This window comes from Sinocyclocheilus rhinocerous, unplaced genomic scaffold (assembly GCF_001515625.1).
Source record: "Sinocyclocheilus rhinocerous isolate Xijiao unplaced genomic scaffold, SAMN03320098_v1.1 scaffold422, whole genome shotgun sequence".
Lineage (NCBI taxonomy): Eukaryota > Metazoa > Chordata > Actinopteri > Cypriniformes > Cyprinidae > Sinocyclocheilus > Sinocyclocheilus rhinocerous.
Window position 1 is genome coordinate 111469 of NW_015639767.1, and position 13316 is coordinate 124784.

The 13316-nt window shown below is 33.6% G+C and overlaps 2 protein-coding genes and 1 pseudogene across 2 annotated transcripts; 2 read left to right on the forward strand and 1 right to left on the reverse strand.

Annotated features, from left to right (window-relative positions):
* Positions 1-1058: 1058 nt before the first annotated feature.
* LOC107751689 (cleft lip and palate transmembrane protein 1-like protein) lies at positions 1059-9564 on the forward strand. Its single transcript, XM_016567443.1, has 15 exons — positions 1059-1592; positions 2743-2837; positions 2974-3163; positions 3252-3400; positions 4435-4513; positions 4607-4724; positions 6373-6497; positions 6898-6963; positions 7050-7100; positions 7186-7268; positions 7381-7415; positions 7508-7563; positions 7645-7689; positions 8810-8925; positions 9009-9564. Exons 1-15 carry the CDS (start codon positions 1428-1430, stop codon positions 9091-9093), a joined length of 1458 nt encoding a protein of 485 aa, XP_016422929.1. The 5' UTR covers positions 1059-1427; the 3' UTR covers positions 9094-9564.
* Positions 9565-10174: 610 nt separating this feature from the next.
* On the forward strand, positions 10175-10808 carry LOC107751671 (60S acidic ribosomal protein P1-like). The gene is made up of 3 exons (XM_016567410.1): positions 10175-10294; positions 10476-10596; positions 10690-10808. Exons 1-3 carry the CDS (start codon positions 10190-10192, stop codon positions 10770-10772), a joined length of 309 nt encoding a protein of 102 aa, XP_016422896.1. The 5' UTR covers positions 10175-10189; the 3' UTR covers positions 10773-10808.
* Positions 10809-12123: 1315 nt separating this feature from the next.
* LOC107751690 (focal adhesion kinase 1-like) overlaps positions 12124-13316 on the reverse strand; it is a 76991-nt pseudogene continuing 75798 nt past the window's right edge.

A 13316-nucleotide genomic window follows, 5' to 3' on the forward strand; every position in this document is an offset into this window, starting at 1 on the left:
CTTTCAGATATTCCATTTCTAATAAAAATAAATTACATTTTGGTATGCATTACATTACAAGAATACATTGATATTAATTACTATGGTTAAATTCAGATATATACAGATGCATCAGAGTGGGGGAAAGGGTCAGTGAAGAACTGTCAGTATATTCAGGGGAAATGTTGGTTAGCTTTACGGTGGATAGAAGATACAAGGCCACTAAGAGCAATCATTTGTTCAGAGTCAAGCTCATCGTTAACCAGTTTACTGTGTAATTCAACCAGCAGACCAGATATTTTAATAGAGATGAGAGAAACACTACAAAGAATTATGGGGCTTATGGTGGGTTTTTTATGGATCCCAACACACAACAGAATTCAAGGAAATGAAATAGCTGATAAAATAGCAAAGGAAGTTACTAAAAGTATTCATATTGATTTTACAGTTAATATCAGCAAGGCAGAAATCAAGAGCATCATTAATAAGAGATTGGAGGAAAGGTGGCAAAGTCAATGGGAAAAAAAACAAGAAAAGGGCAATGGTTTCATAGGATTCAAAGGAAAGTGGGAGAAATGAGGTGTACAGTGAGGAATAGGGGAGACGAAATAATAACATCGAGGCTTAGGTTTGGACACAAGATAGGTAAACATAACACAGGGAAATGTGATTTCTGGGGGCAGGAAGAGACAGTAGAACATGTTATGATATATTGTCAGAAATATGAAACAGAAAGAAGACATGATTCAAAAATTGGGAGAGATGAAAATATGATTTGATTTAATAGATATTTTGCGGAAAGAGTCAAAAGACAAGTGTGATAATCTATTGTTTCAATATAGAGAAACTAATTTAAGTGGAAGAATATCGTTTTTTTAATGTTTTTTTTTTTTAAAGGGGTCATATGATGCGATTTCAATTTCTCCTTTCTCTTTGGAGTGTTACAAGCTCTTGGTGCATAAAGAAGATCTGTAAAGTTGCAAAGACTAAATGTATATGTATATGACATCCTGGTCCACACTCCATACCAGGTGGTGGCGGTAATGCACCAATAAGTTGTTTGCCAACCGCGAATAAACCCAAGAAGAAGAAGAAGGAGGCGGAAGTGAAACCCGGAAGTAAGCGCTCATTGAAGCGTCGCGTCGAAAGCGAATCGAGTGATAAATGAAAGAGATTAAACACGCTCGCTTCATCATGAGGAGCCATCGGTGACTTTATACGCGATATCTGAGGATGCTGGAGTCTAACGCGGATGAGATATCAGAGTAGCAGTCTGGAGAGGTTATGAACGATGCTGATGTGTGGATTCGGAGTGTCTGTGCATCAGGACTGATCGACAGCTGATCTCAGCTTTATTTTCTGCATCGAGCGTCCGAACAGCATGTTGATGAGCGGCTTTTGCTCATGTGTGTCCTCTGAAGCGGCGTGCTGGGATTGACGCAGTCAGGATGTTTCCTAAAACCTCGCTGACGGCTCTGATCGTGGGGCTCTTCCTCCTCTACGTGCTGCACACATGCTGGGTCATGTACGGGATCGTGTACACCAAACCCTGCGAAAAACCCAAAAGTGACAGCTGTATCTCACCCTACCTGGCCGGAAAACCTCGACTGCAGGTGAGTAAACCATGTGCTGTCACATGTGAACATTTACCTTCAGACTTTTATTTTCAGACAATGCATGTAAACACGCAGGTTTTTATAGAGCGACATATTGGTGCATACTAAGATGTGGACTATTAATACATTTTGGTACATTAGCACAATGGAAGGGGCCCCAATTCTACAATTTAAAAGGCATCTGTATAGTTTCTTGTGTAAAGACCAGATTTATACTGTGAAACATTTTAGTTTCTAATTTAATTATTAATTGTTTTTTCCTACTCATTATAGCACTGTACTATATATTTATTTACTTATGACATTTCCTATTCATTATTCATAATATGTTCATATATTCATATATTTATATACATTTTAATAAAATTTTATTTGTTGAACTATTTATTTTAATCAAATTTGTATTTACATTGATCTATTTATGTATGTCAATGTATTTTATTTATTGATATATTTTATCCTACTGTTTTATTTATTCATCTATTTATTTTTAATCTAATTCATATTTATATATTTTAATCTAATCTTATTTTACATTTTTTGTTCTATATATTTGTGTATTTAAATCTAATTTTTTATTTATTTTTATCTATTTATGTTAATACGAAGTTTATCTATTTATTTATATTTATATACATTTTATTTATATATCTAATTCATATATATTTTAATCTAATCTTATTTTACATTTTTTGTTCTATATATTTGTGTATTTAAATCTAATTTTTTATTTATTTTTATCTATTTATGTTAATACCAAGTTTATCTATTTATTTATATTTATATACATTTTATTTATATATCTAATTTTTATTTATTCATCTTTTTATTTATTTATTTAAATATTTTTCAAATTTGTTTATTTTGATCTATTTATTTATTTTAATCTAATTTTATATGTTTTAATCTAATTTATTTTAATTCTATTTTTAATTTAATTTAATTATATTTTTTTATATTATTTTATTTTTACACTGCTTTTCTTTAAACATTTCCACATTTCACCTGCATTAGCAGACATTTGTTCAATTTATTTATTTGAATGGCAAATAATCAACATTATACAATACAAAATACATTCCAGTAAAAATAAGAATATATAATAATAAATGCAACAACAGAGATAATTTGGACGTGTGTTTAACAGCTCAGCGTCTACACTGCATTAAGACCCAATGCTGATGGTGGACACAGTCTGATCCACAGAGAGGAAGAGTTTGATGTCAACACCAGGTTTGAGAGGTAAAAGAGAAATCATTTAATAGACGGAACTAACATTATATCACAGTTACTCTGTATTTCCGTCATGTAGGGCTTCATTTGTGTCCATTATAAGCAACTATCACATACCAGATTTGCGCTGTCACATCTTTTCAAGGTTAGTTAATGTGTCTTTGCCGAAAAAGACCCGCAAAAATGGGACGCTGTACGCCATGGTGTTCCTGCATCAGGCAGGAGTCTCGCCGTGGCAGGATCCGCATCAGGTGCATTTAGTCACGCAACTGACCACATACATGCTGCCCAAACCTCCAGAGATCAGCCTGATCACGGGGCAGGACGAGCCGCAGGTGAGCTGACTCCCACGTCTTGCATCTGAACAAGTTTTGTTTCCATGTTCCTGTTTACATTACACAAACCAATCTGATTTGTACTCAGAAACCGGATCAGCAGAAGCAGAGTAGCGACTCTGAGCTGGACCGGCCCGTTTCTCACTGGCGTTCCCGTCTGACGGTGAACGTGGTGTCCGAGAACTTCCAGTTTGATCGAGAGGCCCTTCCTGGAGACGTGCACCGCTACATGAGAGTGTGAGTCCATCAGGTTCATTCATATTACACCTGACCTCTGCAATGACCTTTAGTCAATTAAAGGAGACATATTATGCCCCTTTTTACAATATGTAATATAAGTCTCTGGTGTCCCCAGAATGTGTCTGTGAAGTTTCAGCTCAAAATACTTCACAGATCATTTATTATATCATTTTGAAAATGCCTATTTTGAGTGGAAGCAGAAACACGTTGTTTTTCGTGCCTGTCTCTTTAAATGCAAATGAGCTGCTGCTCCCCGCCCCCTTTTCCAGAATAGAGCTGCGCCTTTACAGCTCGGACCTGCTAAAAACATCTGTTTTGGTTCCGATTATCATGTTTATCGCGCTGAAATCATGAGTTTTAAACCAGATGAGTTAAAATTTCTGATATATGGTTTTCTGAGCGCACACATCCGAAGCACACGGACAGAAAGCTGCTGTCACAGCATGTGAGTACTAAACTAAGTTCTCATTCACACAAAAGTTTACGTTAAAAACACACATGAGTTACAAAAACAGTCGGTTACTAAACAGTGTTCTGTGCTCGTCAGTGCAGCCAAAGACAGAACAGTTAGCATGTTTTCCTCAAACTTTCACCATGGCATTAGAACTGGTACATCGTTGTCGCTTGCGAAATCAAATGACGGCTCCGTGGGTGGAAACATGCAGATTAAGGGGCGGTAATATTATAATGAGATCCCTTTGCCACCAAGGGAGCGAAATCAGACGTGCTCGTTTTCTCAGACGCTTGCAGAAAAAGGCTTACCAAAACAAAGTTACTGGGTTCATCTTTTTCACGTTTCCTTGGTTGGTAGATGCACCGGGGACCTGATTATAGCACTTAAAACCTGGAAAAGTTAGATTTTCATGATATGTCACCTTTAAGGGATAAAGCAATAAATCCATGAGATAATTGCTGTGTCTTACAGTGACTTACCACATTGACTAACGCATGTGAAATGATTCCAACAGTGCTATAAGTTCTATATCATCCTACATGCCTCTCTAATTCTCCTTTCCATTCCTGTCCTGCAGATATCAGAGCGGGAAGAAGATGATTTACCTGCCGCTGCTGTTTGTAGATGAGCTGAGCAACCGAGTGAAGGATTTAATGGTACTGCTCCTCTGATTCTCTACATTCGAGCGGTTTTCTTGCAGCTAGCTGTAGTGAACATGCACATCGAGTGTTAATGTGTCTGATCTGCAGGAAATCAACCGCAGCAGCACTGAGCTGCCTCTGACCATCTCATACGACTCCATCGCTCTGGGGAAACTGCGCTTCTGGATCCATATGCAGGACGCCGTTTATTCACTTCAGCAGTTTGGTAAGAATCTGCAGACTCCTGGGGAATTAAAGTGAATTTGTCAAGGTTAAATGGCTTTAAATGTTGTTTTTTTTCTAATTTTTTTATAAGGTTATCAACACGTATTTTATACAATATATAATCAAAATGTAAAAATTAAATATGAAAGGAATTCAACCATTAATAATTAACAGCAATATCAAATGTGTTTAATTAAATATATTAATAATTATTTAGATAAATTATATGTCCATCAAGTAATGTAGTTCATTCAATTAACAGTTTTGGATTGCTGTTAAAGAATTAATTTATATAAAATAATTGCATATGATTATATAATAATAATAATAATAATAAAGTTGTTGATGATGATATATTTAGTTAAAGGGGTCATATGATGCTTTTTTAAAGATCATTATTTTGTGTATTTGGTGTAACAGAATATGTTGACATGCTTTAATGTTCAAAAAACACATTATTTTTAAAATACTGTACATTATTGTAGGTCCTCTATGCCCCGCCTCTCTCAAACTCATAATATCATTAGGATTGCTATTGTAATCTAAAACTAAAACCATAAAAAACTTTTTTTAATAAAAATAAATGTTAACTAAAATAAAATATTAAAAAAAACAAATATATTTATTTCAGCTAGTTTTTTGTATAACTTGAAGTGCTAAAATAATTCAAACTAAAACTGAAGAAAAAAAAATATATATATAAACAATAAGTGTAATACTGCTTTAAATTGTTGTTGTTTTTACCCCAAAAAATTAAAAAAGTTTTCTGTTAAATTTAATTGCAATTTTGTTTTTGTTTTTCCGAGCAAAAAATAAATATCATACATTTTCCCCTGATTTACAGAAGAGACCCACTAAAATGTCATTCAGTGTAACAGTCTTGTCAGGCATATTTACAACAAAAATCAATTTATGACATATTAAAAGACTAATTACTTTCACCCCAAATACTAATTAGTTGTAATTTTACATTTCTAAAATGTGCCACTATCCTAGGTTTTGCCCATTTGTCAGTAAGAATTTTTTACTAATTTAAAACACAATAAAATTTAATACGCCCCTTTATTCTTTTATATATTTTAATATGTACAAGCCAGAATAAGCATGTTGTTTGAATTTTTACTTAAATATTGTATTACACTGAATGACAATGTAACATTATTTCAAACAAATTGACATTTTATCCTCCAAAAATTTATTTGAAACCTTAAAAGTAGACACTCAAATTAAAAATGCAAACAAATTCAAAATATATTTAAAATAACATGTCAATAATACTAAAATATCACTGATTATAGTTTATAAAAAATAATGATGATACTGAGTGGACCCTACTTTCAGTGTTATTCGACTGTTTTCTTGTGAAATTTAAATTTAGGTGGTTTATAAATATAAATGATAGAAAATACAAATTTGTGTGTCAGATATGTATATTTAATGAATCTATTTTATGATATATGTTCATATTTAAGTATATACCGTTTCAAATATAGCGTCATAATTTATCTGATAGTAGTTACAGTACATTTTTATTCATAAATGTGGAAAATAATTCGATACGGTTGCATCACTTATAATAATATGAGCCAGATCATTCAGCAACATGTGTTTGCATGTATCACAGATGATTGGATGTGGGTTGATGTGAGGTGTTTGTGTGTGTGTCTCAGTGCTGTGGAGGTGTTTCAGCACCATTGTGATCTTCCTGTATCTGCTGGATGAGCAGACCAGTCTGCTGGTTCTACTTCCTGCTGGGATCGGCTCTTTGATCGAGGTACCGCAAGATTTCACTCGTGCTTTTTTGTTCGTTGTTGTTCCTGCTGCAGATTTATTTGGATCAAGTGGACAGAATGAACATAAATCTTTATTCTTTTTTTGTGGTTTATTTATATTTATGCATGTGTATTTTATTCACATCTTATTTTTATTATCAGTGTGTTGTTGTTGTCTCTGTGTACTGGAAGCTTGTGACACTAAACCAAATTCCTTGTACAGGTGCATCTCAATAAATTAGAATGTCGTGGAAAAGTTAATTTATTTCAGTAATTCAACTCAAATTGTGAAACTCGTGTATTAAATCAATTCAATGCACACAGACTGAAGTAGTAAGCTCTTTCTGAAACTCACTGCTTTGGTCTTTGTATAATATTGATGTTTTTGCTCTTGTTTTTCAGGTGTGGAAAGTGAAGAAGGCTTTTAAAATACACGTCGTATGGAGGGGCTTGACTCCCACGTTCCTGGTAAACTTTTGTGGTTTTTCTTTCGTGATTTTGTTACTAATAGTTAAAAGGGATTATTCTTTAACTCTGAATTGTTTGGGGAACAGTTTGGGAAGCTTGATGAATCTGAGAAACGAACCGAGGAATATGACACGCTGGTGAGTTAAAGCTTCATCCGAACCGCAGTCTTCTGATTATGTTTTGATATCTGAAGTTTGATTTGAATGTTGTTCCTCTGAGCAGGCGATGAAGTATCTGTCCTATCTGCTGTATCCTCTGTGTCTCGCCGGGGCGGTTTACTCTCTTGTGTTTGTCAAGTACAAAAGGTGAAGAGTCCTGAATATATTCATGGCTAAAACAGAGTATAAAACACTTTTTTTTTTTTTTTTACTGTTATCTAAAGTGCACAGCTGATGAATATGTATTGTGTTTGAACAGCTGGTACTCCTGGATTATTAACAGTTTAGTCAATGGTAAGTTTCATTTTGTAGCTCTGTCTGACTGATTGATTCATTTAGAAACATTCATGATGGAAATGTAATTGATGGTTGTTGTTCTCGGTCAGGGGTGTACGCCTTTGGATTCCTCTTTATGCTGCCTCAACTCTTTGTAAATTACAAGGTTTGTTCGGTCTCAATATCTCTTGCTTTCAGAATAATGAAATGATGTTTGATTTAATAATCAATGCATTTGTTTTAACAGCTGAAATCCGTCGCTCATCTGCCCTGGAAAGCCTTTATGTACAAGGTGAGAGACGATACTACAGTCGGGAAGCTCTCTGATGCTGTTTGCATTGTTAATGCATGATGTATACAGAGACAGTATTTGTTTTGACAGATAATACTGCTTTTAAAGTATCGACATGGCTCTGAATTGGAGAAAAAAATTGTATATAAAATATTTTCAAATATTGTATTTTATAAATAAATTTTTTTAACAATTCTCCATATTTTTTATTTTGCATTATGCATTATTTTGAATATATATATATATATATTTTATTTTTATTAAAACAACATAAATCTAACAAATTAATAAAATAATATATCACATTAGTTGTCAGACCCAATAAATTATATATTTTTATTTATCATTTATTTTTTATTTTATTTAAATTTTTTTATTTAAACAAACTTTTTTTATGCTACAGGTATCAAATACATGTTTTTTCTATATAAAAAAATCTATTTTCTATTGTGCATTATGCATTATTTTTTATTTTTTATTATTATTATTTTGTAAATAAAACAACATAAAATCTAACAAATTAATAATATAATATACCACATTAGTTGTCAGACTCAAATTATATATTTTTATTTATAATTTATTTTTTATTTTATTTTATTTTTTTATTTAAACAAACTTTTTTATGCTACAGGTATCAAATACATGTTTTTTTCTATATAACAAATCTATTTTCTATTGTGCATTATGCATTATTTTTAAATACATTTTTATTATTATTATTTTGTAAATAAAACAGCATAAAATCTAACAACTTATTAACATATATCATATTACTTGTCAGACTTAATAAATGATATATATTTTTATATATTATATATTTTTATAATTTTTTCTTTTATTCTTTTAATTATTTACTTTTTTTATTATTTTTTTAATGTAACAGTTCTCCATATTTTCTATTGTGCATTATGCATTATTTTAAATATATATATTTTAATATATATAATATATATAAATAACAAAAATCTCTGTTTAATAAAATAATTTCTGATATTGGTTGTCTGATTTAATAAATTAATTATTGACTACTAATATTGACAACAAAAAAATCCAGTTTGTCTTTCAATGATTGAGGAGTGGTGTCCTTTATAATTTTGACACTCATTTGTCTCAACAGGCTTTTAATACGTTTATCGATGACGTTTTTGCATTCATCATCACGATGCCCACGTCACATCGGTTAGCGTGTTTCAGAGATGACGTGGTGTTCCTCGTGTACCTCTATCAGAGATGGTGAGGAGCCACAGTCAAACACTGATCCAGAGCTGGTGTTTAAACTCGTATGGGTGTTTTATGAGATGTTGATGTGGTTTCAGGCTCTATCCAGTGGACAAAACCAGAGTGAACGAGTACGGCGTGTCTTACGATGAAAAGCCCAAAGGAAAATCCCATAAAGATTGACATCGTCACAACAGAACAGCTCAGCATTATCTTAAGATCAGTCATCGGATTCAATAACAAAAGACCAAACCACATTTGGCTATCTGGGCTCAGTTGTGCTCCGCTAATCAGAGAAATGTAACCGGCTCGACTGAGACACGCGCGTGTGCAGCGTCCGGCAGTGCAAACGGTTGCTGTATCTCGTTGAATTATAGGATGAGAAGTAAAATATGAAAAGCTTGGTTTAATTTTACAGAATGTATTTTGATGGGACCTTTAATGCAGTCTCAAATAGTGTTTTGAAATTAAGACCATATCACAAGGGTGCCAAAAGACCAGAGTTTCAGATTAATTATCAGATTTGCTTTGAATATGGATTAATTTTAGTAACGTGACTGTTGGTTGTGTGTTCAGCGAGAATGATGTACGTTTGTTTTTGTGTTTCATTCCATTAAAAGTGTTTCTGCTTAATCACAGAGACTTCATTAAACAGTTTATGCCTTCTGCTGCCTTCATTTCTTTATGTAGCTTTTATGCTTTTCAATCGTTGATTTTTGACAGCATTAAATGAACAACTGTCGCCTACTAAACAATCAGTGGTATTTATAAAAAATAAGTTTATTTATGAAAGATACATGTGCATAAAACAAACTAAAAAGTACTGTGGTATTAACATGTTTTTTTTGTTTTTTTAATGGTATACTTTGAAGTACCATCTAAATATCGTGATAAAAAATATAGTAATTTTATTGTACCGTAGTATTAACATCTAATGAAATCGCTGAAGCTGACAGGTTTTTTAAGTATTAAAAACGAATTTTTCTTGAATTCATTCATATATTATTTTTCTGTTGTATATAAAATACAACAGAAACTATTTGTTTATTTGTAATATTTTATTGTATTGTTTTAAATACTTTTTAAAACAAAACTTGATTGTTTCACTTATGGTTACAGTTTTTATAGCATGGTTTTTACATGTGGTACCATGGTATTCTTCCAGGAGTAACCTCATATGGTACCACCACGTGTTTTCTTTTTGAAAGTACTGTGGTATTAGCATCTAATGTATAATGACTGTATAATTGTACATTGTTAGCAAAGCATCCATGCACTGATGTTAATTGTCTCTGGTTGTGTTTTGCAGGACGACAAACTGAACGCTCTGATCAAGGCCGCCGGTGTGACCATCGAGCCCTTCTGGCCCGGTCTCTTCGCTAAGGTGCGTTTATTTCCACCTGACGCTTCCATGAGGGTGATGGAAATGCCTGCATGTCATTTATCCAGTTAAATGTGAACATTAAGGAGTCAGTTGTGCTTAAACGTTCATGTCATAGTGCATCTTAAGCTTTAAGTGCTGAGTGTATAAGCGTGTTGAGTCTGATGTCATTTCCTGTGTTCAGGCTCTGGCCAGCGTTGACATCGGCAGTCTGATCTGTAACGTTGGAGCCGGTGGTGGAGCTGCTCCGGCTGCTGCTGCTGGTGGTGCTGCTGCTGCTGCTCCTGCAGGTGGAGATGCACCCGGTGAGCTCACGCTCTCATTCAGATGCATCCACGTGCGTTTGATTTATTCACTGAGATTCGTAGCTCTGAACTCCACTTCTGTTTTCATTACAGCCAAGGAGGAAGAGAAGAAAGAGGAGAAGAAAGAAGAGTCCGAGGAGTCTGATGACGACATGGGCTTCGGTCTGTTCGACTAAAGCAGCTCTTTTAATAAAAAACATTGAAACTGTCAATGCTGTTTGTGTTGGTTTAGTTAACCAAAGTATCCACTATTCAAAGCATTTTTAGTTTCACATTTTTCCTGAAACCTAATATAATGCTAATATGATTAACTTCTGTTTTAATATAAAATTAAGGCTTATTTTTTTGGGTAACACTTTACAATACGGTTTCATTTGTTAACATTTCATAACCTTAGATAATATGAACTAATAAAAATACTCAAGCATTTATTAATGTTGACGTCGGCATTTAGTGCTAAACAAATCACAATTCTGAAAACAAAATAAATTACAGACGCAAATGCAAGTCTAAAAAACAAAATGACAATTCAGAAAACATAAGTCAGAAAACACAAGGACAAATCAGAAAACGTATAGACACCCCGTATTTTTTATTCCATAGTAAAGGCAATTCATACAATACATTTAAACTGAGCTACTTTAATACCATCTCCGAACTTTCTACCACGGCTCTGCTGTTCTTCGGCTGGTTCTTCCCTGTATACGTTGATTGACAGATGTCTCGTCCAGTCAGCGGTGAGTAATCCCAAACCAATGGCGCGGTCTCAAACTATACCTACCTCTTCCGGTTTGTCTTGTTTTCTGACTTATGTTTTCTGAATTGTTGTGTTTTCTAAATTGTTATTTTGTTTTTTAGACTTGCATTTGCGTTTGTTATTTTGTTTTCAGAATTGTGATTTGTTTAGCACTTCTCGGCCACCGTAATTTACTAATACACTACTCAAAAGTTGAATGTTAGTATTTAATGGATCTGGAGAAAAACTAAATGTTGACATGAGTTAATAAAAATACTGCTGTTCAAAGATGAAGACTAATACATAGTGCATTAATGTTAATGCATTTATAAATATTGTGAAGTGTTACTATCTCATGCAATACATAATACTTTCTTGCATGTGAAACTTCAGGTTCTAAAGAACCATTCACCTTAAAAAGAGAAAATACATATTTCTTTTGTATATGTAGTTTATAAGGAAAAAAACTAAGCTTACGTTAGCCAGAAGTCTACAAGTCTTTACAGCAAAAAAAAAAAAAAAGTGTCAATGTTAAAAAAATTAAAAAGAAAACATTTACTCATTTATGTTATGGTCGTTCTACTTTTCAAAAGACTGGTGAGAAATCAAGAGACTACTTACAATTTTGTTCAACATGTCCTTATATAACGCGTACCATTTTTCTTACACAATGCAAAGGAATTATATTTATAAAAAATATATAAATAAAAAATAAAATAATTAAAGATCTAGTTTATAAAATATATACATAAAAAAAAAATTACAATTTTTTGTTGCCAAGAAAATATGAAATTTTTTGAAAACCCATGATTTAGCCAAAGCTTTTATCCAAAGCATGTTCAGTTTAATCATGATTTTGACGACTGTTTCAAAAATCATTGTCATTTCAGAGCATGACTAGAATTTTTTTCTCAACAATTATTGACTAAAATAAATACTAAATTGAATAATTAAAACTCCTCAACTCTATCATGACCTTTTATTTCTAACCCAAAAAAAATGAAAGTCAAAAGGTCTAATAGCAGTCCAGCAGAAATAAGCCCAGGACACCTTCAGCTAAAGATAATAGCATTTTATTAGTTAAAAGATCTGTACAGTTGCTTCTTCCTGAGAATAATTTATATTAATGACAAAATGGATTTCACGATTGTTCTGTACACAAAAGTAATTCTAGTCCAAACTCAAACGGGTTACATCAACCCTAGTGTGGTAAAAAATAACAGAATTAAGTCTTTTAAAATGAATTCAGAAGGCAGCTTTGATTATAACAATTTACCAATATGTGCTTCAAGTGACTGATATGTGACTATATTGGCTTCGGAGTCCAGCGTGATATGATGCTCAGTTTCATACAATCGCTGAGTCCTTTTAAAAATCTGTTAAATATCACTGTGGTTTGGCTTTGTGAGTCTGTACATGAGAGCGTATGCTCGTGTCTCGGCGAGTTTCTCAGGATGTTAAAGCACCTTGATCACTTTGAGATCAACATATCGACGATATAAAATCACGTGATGCCGATAAGCCTTTGGATCACTGGAAAACCATCATTGGAGTTCATTGGGTTCCAGTTGCAGATTCTCCAGCGCTGAAAAAAGTTCATTTCTGGATACAAAATAAAACATGGTGCTGCTAAACGGTTATAAATCAATATGTCTGCGATATCCTCTCCGCTCCACCAAATCCTCAAGAATCTCTATTATAAAAGGTTTATGCGTGTAGCGTCTGCTCGGTTGAAGGTGTCCTCCGTGATGATCCAGCATCAGGAGGAATCAGTGCATCTTCAGCCGCGCCTGGTCGATGACGTCCAGCAGGTTCTTGGCGTCGACGGCGAGCGCGTGAGCCGCGGTCAGCATCTGCTTCTTGTAGTCCTGCTGCAGGCTGGTCAAGACGTACTGCTGCGCCAGACGCATCTTACTGATGAGCTCCGCCAGGTCCGAGTTCAGCAGCTTCTGAGCCATCTCGATCTGACACAAACACAGCACAC

Coding starts and splice junctions, on each gene's coding strand:
- LOC107751689 (XM_016567443.1), top strand. CDS start 1,428: ATGTTTCCTAAAACCTCGCTGACGGCTCTGATCGTGGGGCTCTTCCTC. Junction 4,725..6,372: donor TTATTCACTTCAGCAGTTTG/GTAAGAATCTGC, acceptor GGTTGATGTGAG/GTGTTTGTGTGTGTGTCTCA. Junction 7,564..7,644: donor AACTCTTTGTAAATTACAAG/GTTTGTTCGGTC, acceptor TTGTTTTAACAG/CTGAAATCCGTCGCTCATCT.
- LOC107751671 (XM_016567410.1), top strand. CDS start 10,190: ATGTTAATTGTCTCTGGTTGTGTTTTGCAGGACGACAAACTGAACGCT. Junction 10,295..10,475: donor GGCCCGGTCTCTTCGCTAAG/GTGCGTTTATTT, acceptor TCCTGTGTTCAG/GCTCTGGCCAGCGTTGACAT. Junction 10,597..10,689: donor TGCAGGTGGAGATGCACCCG/GTGAGCTCACGC, acceptor TTTTCATTACAG/CCAAGGAGGAAGAGAAGAAA.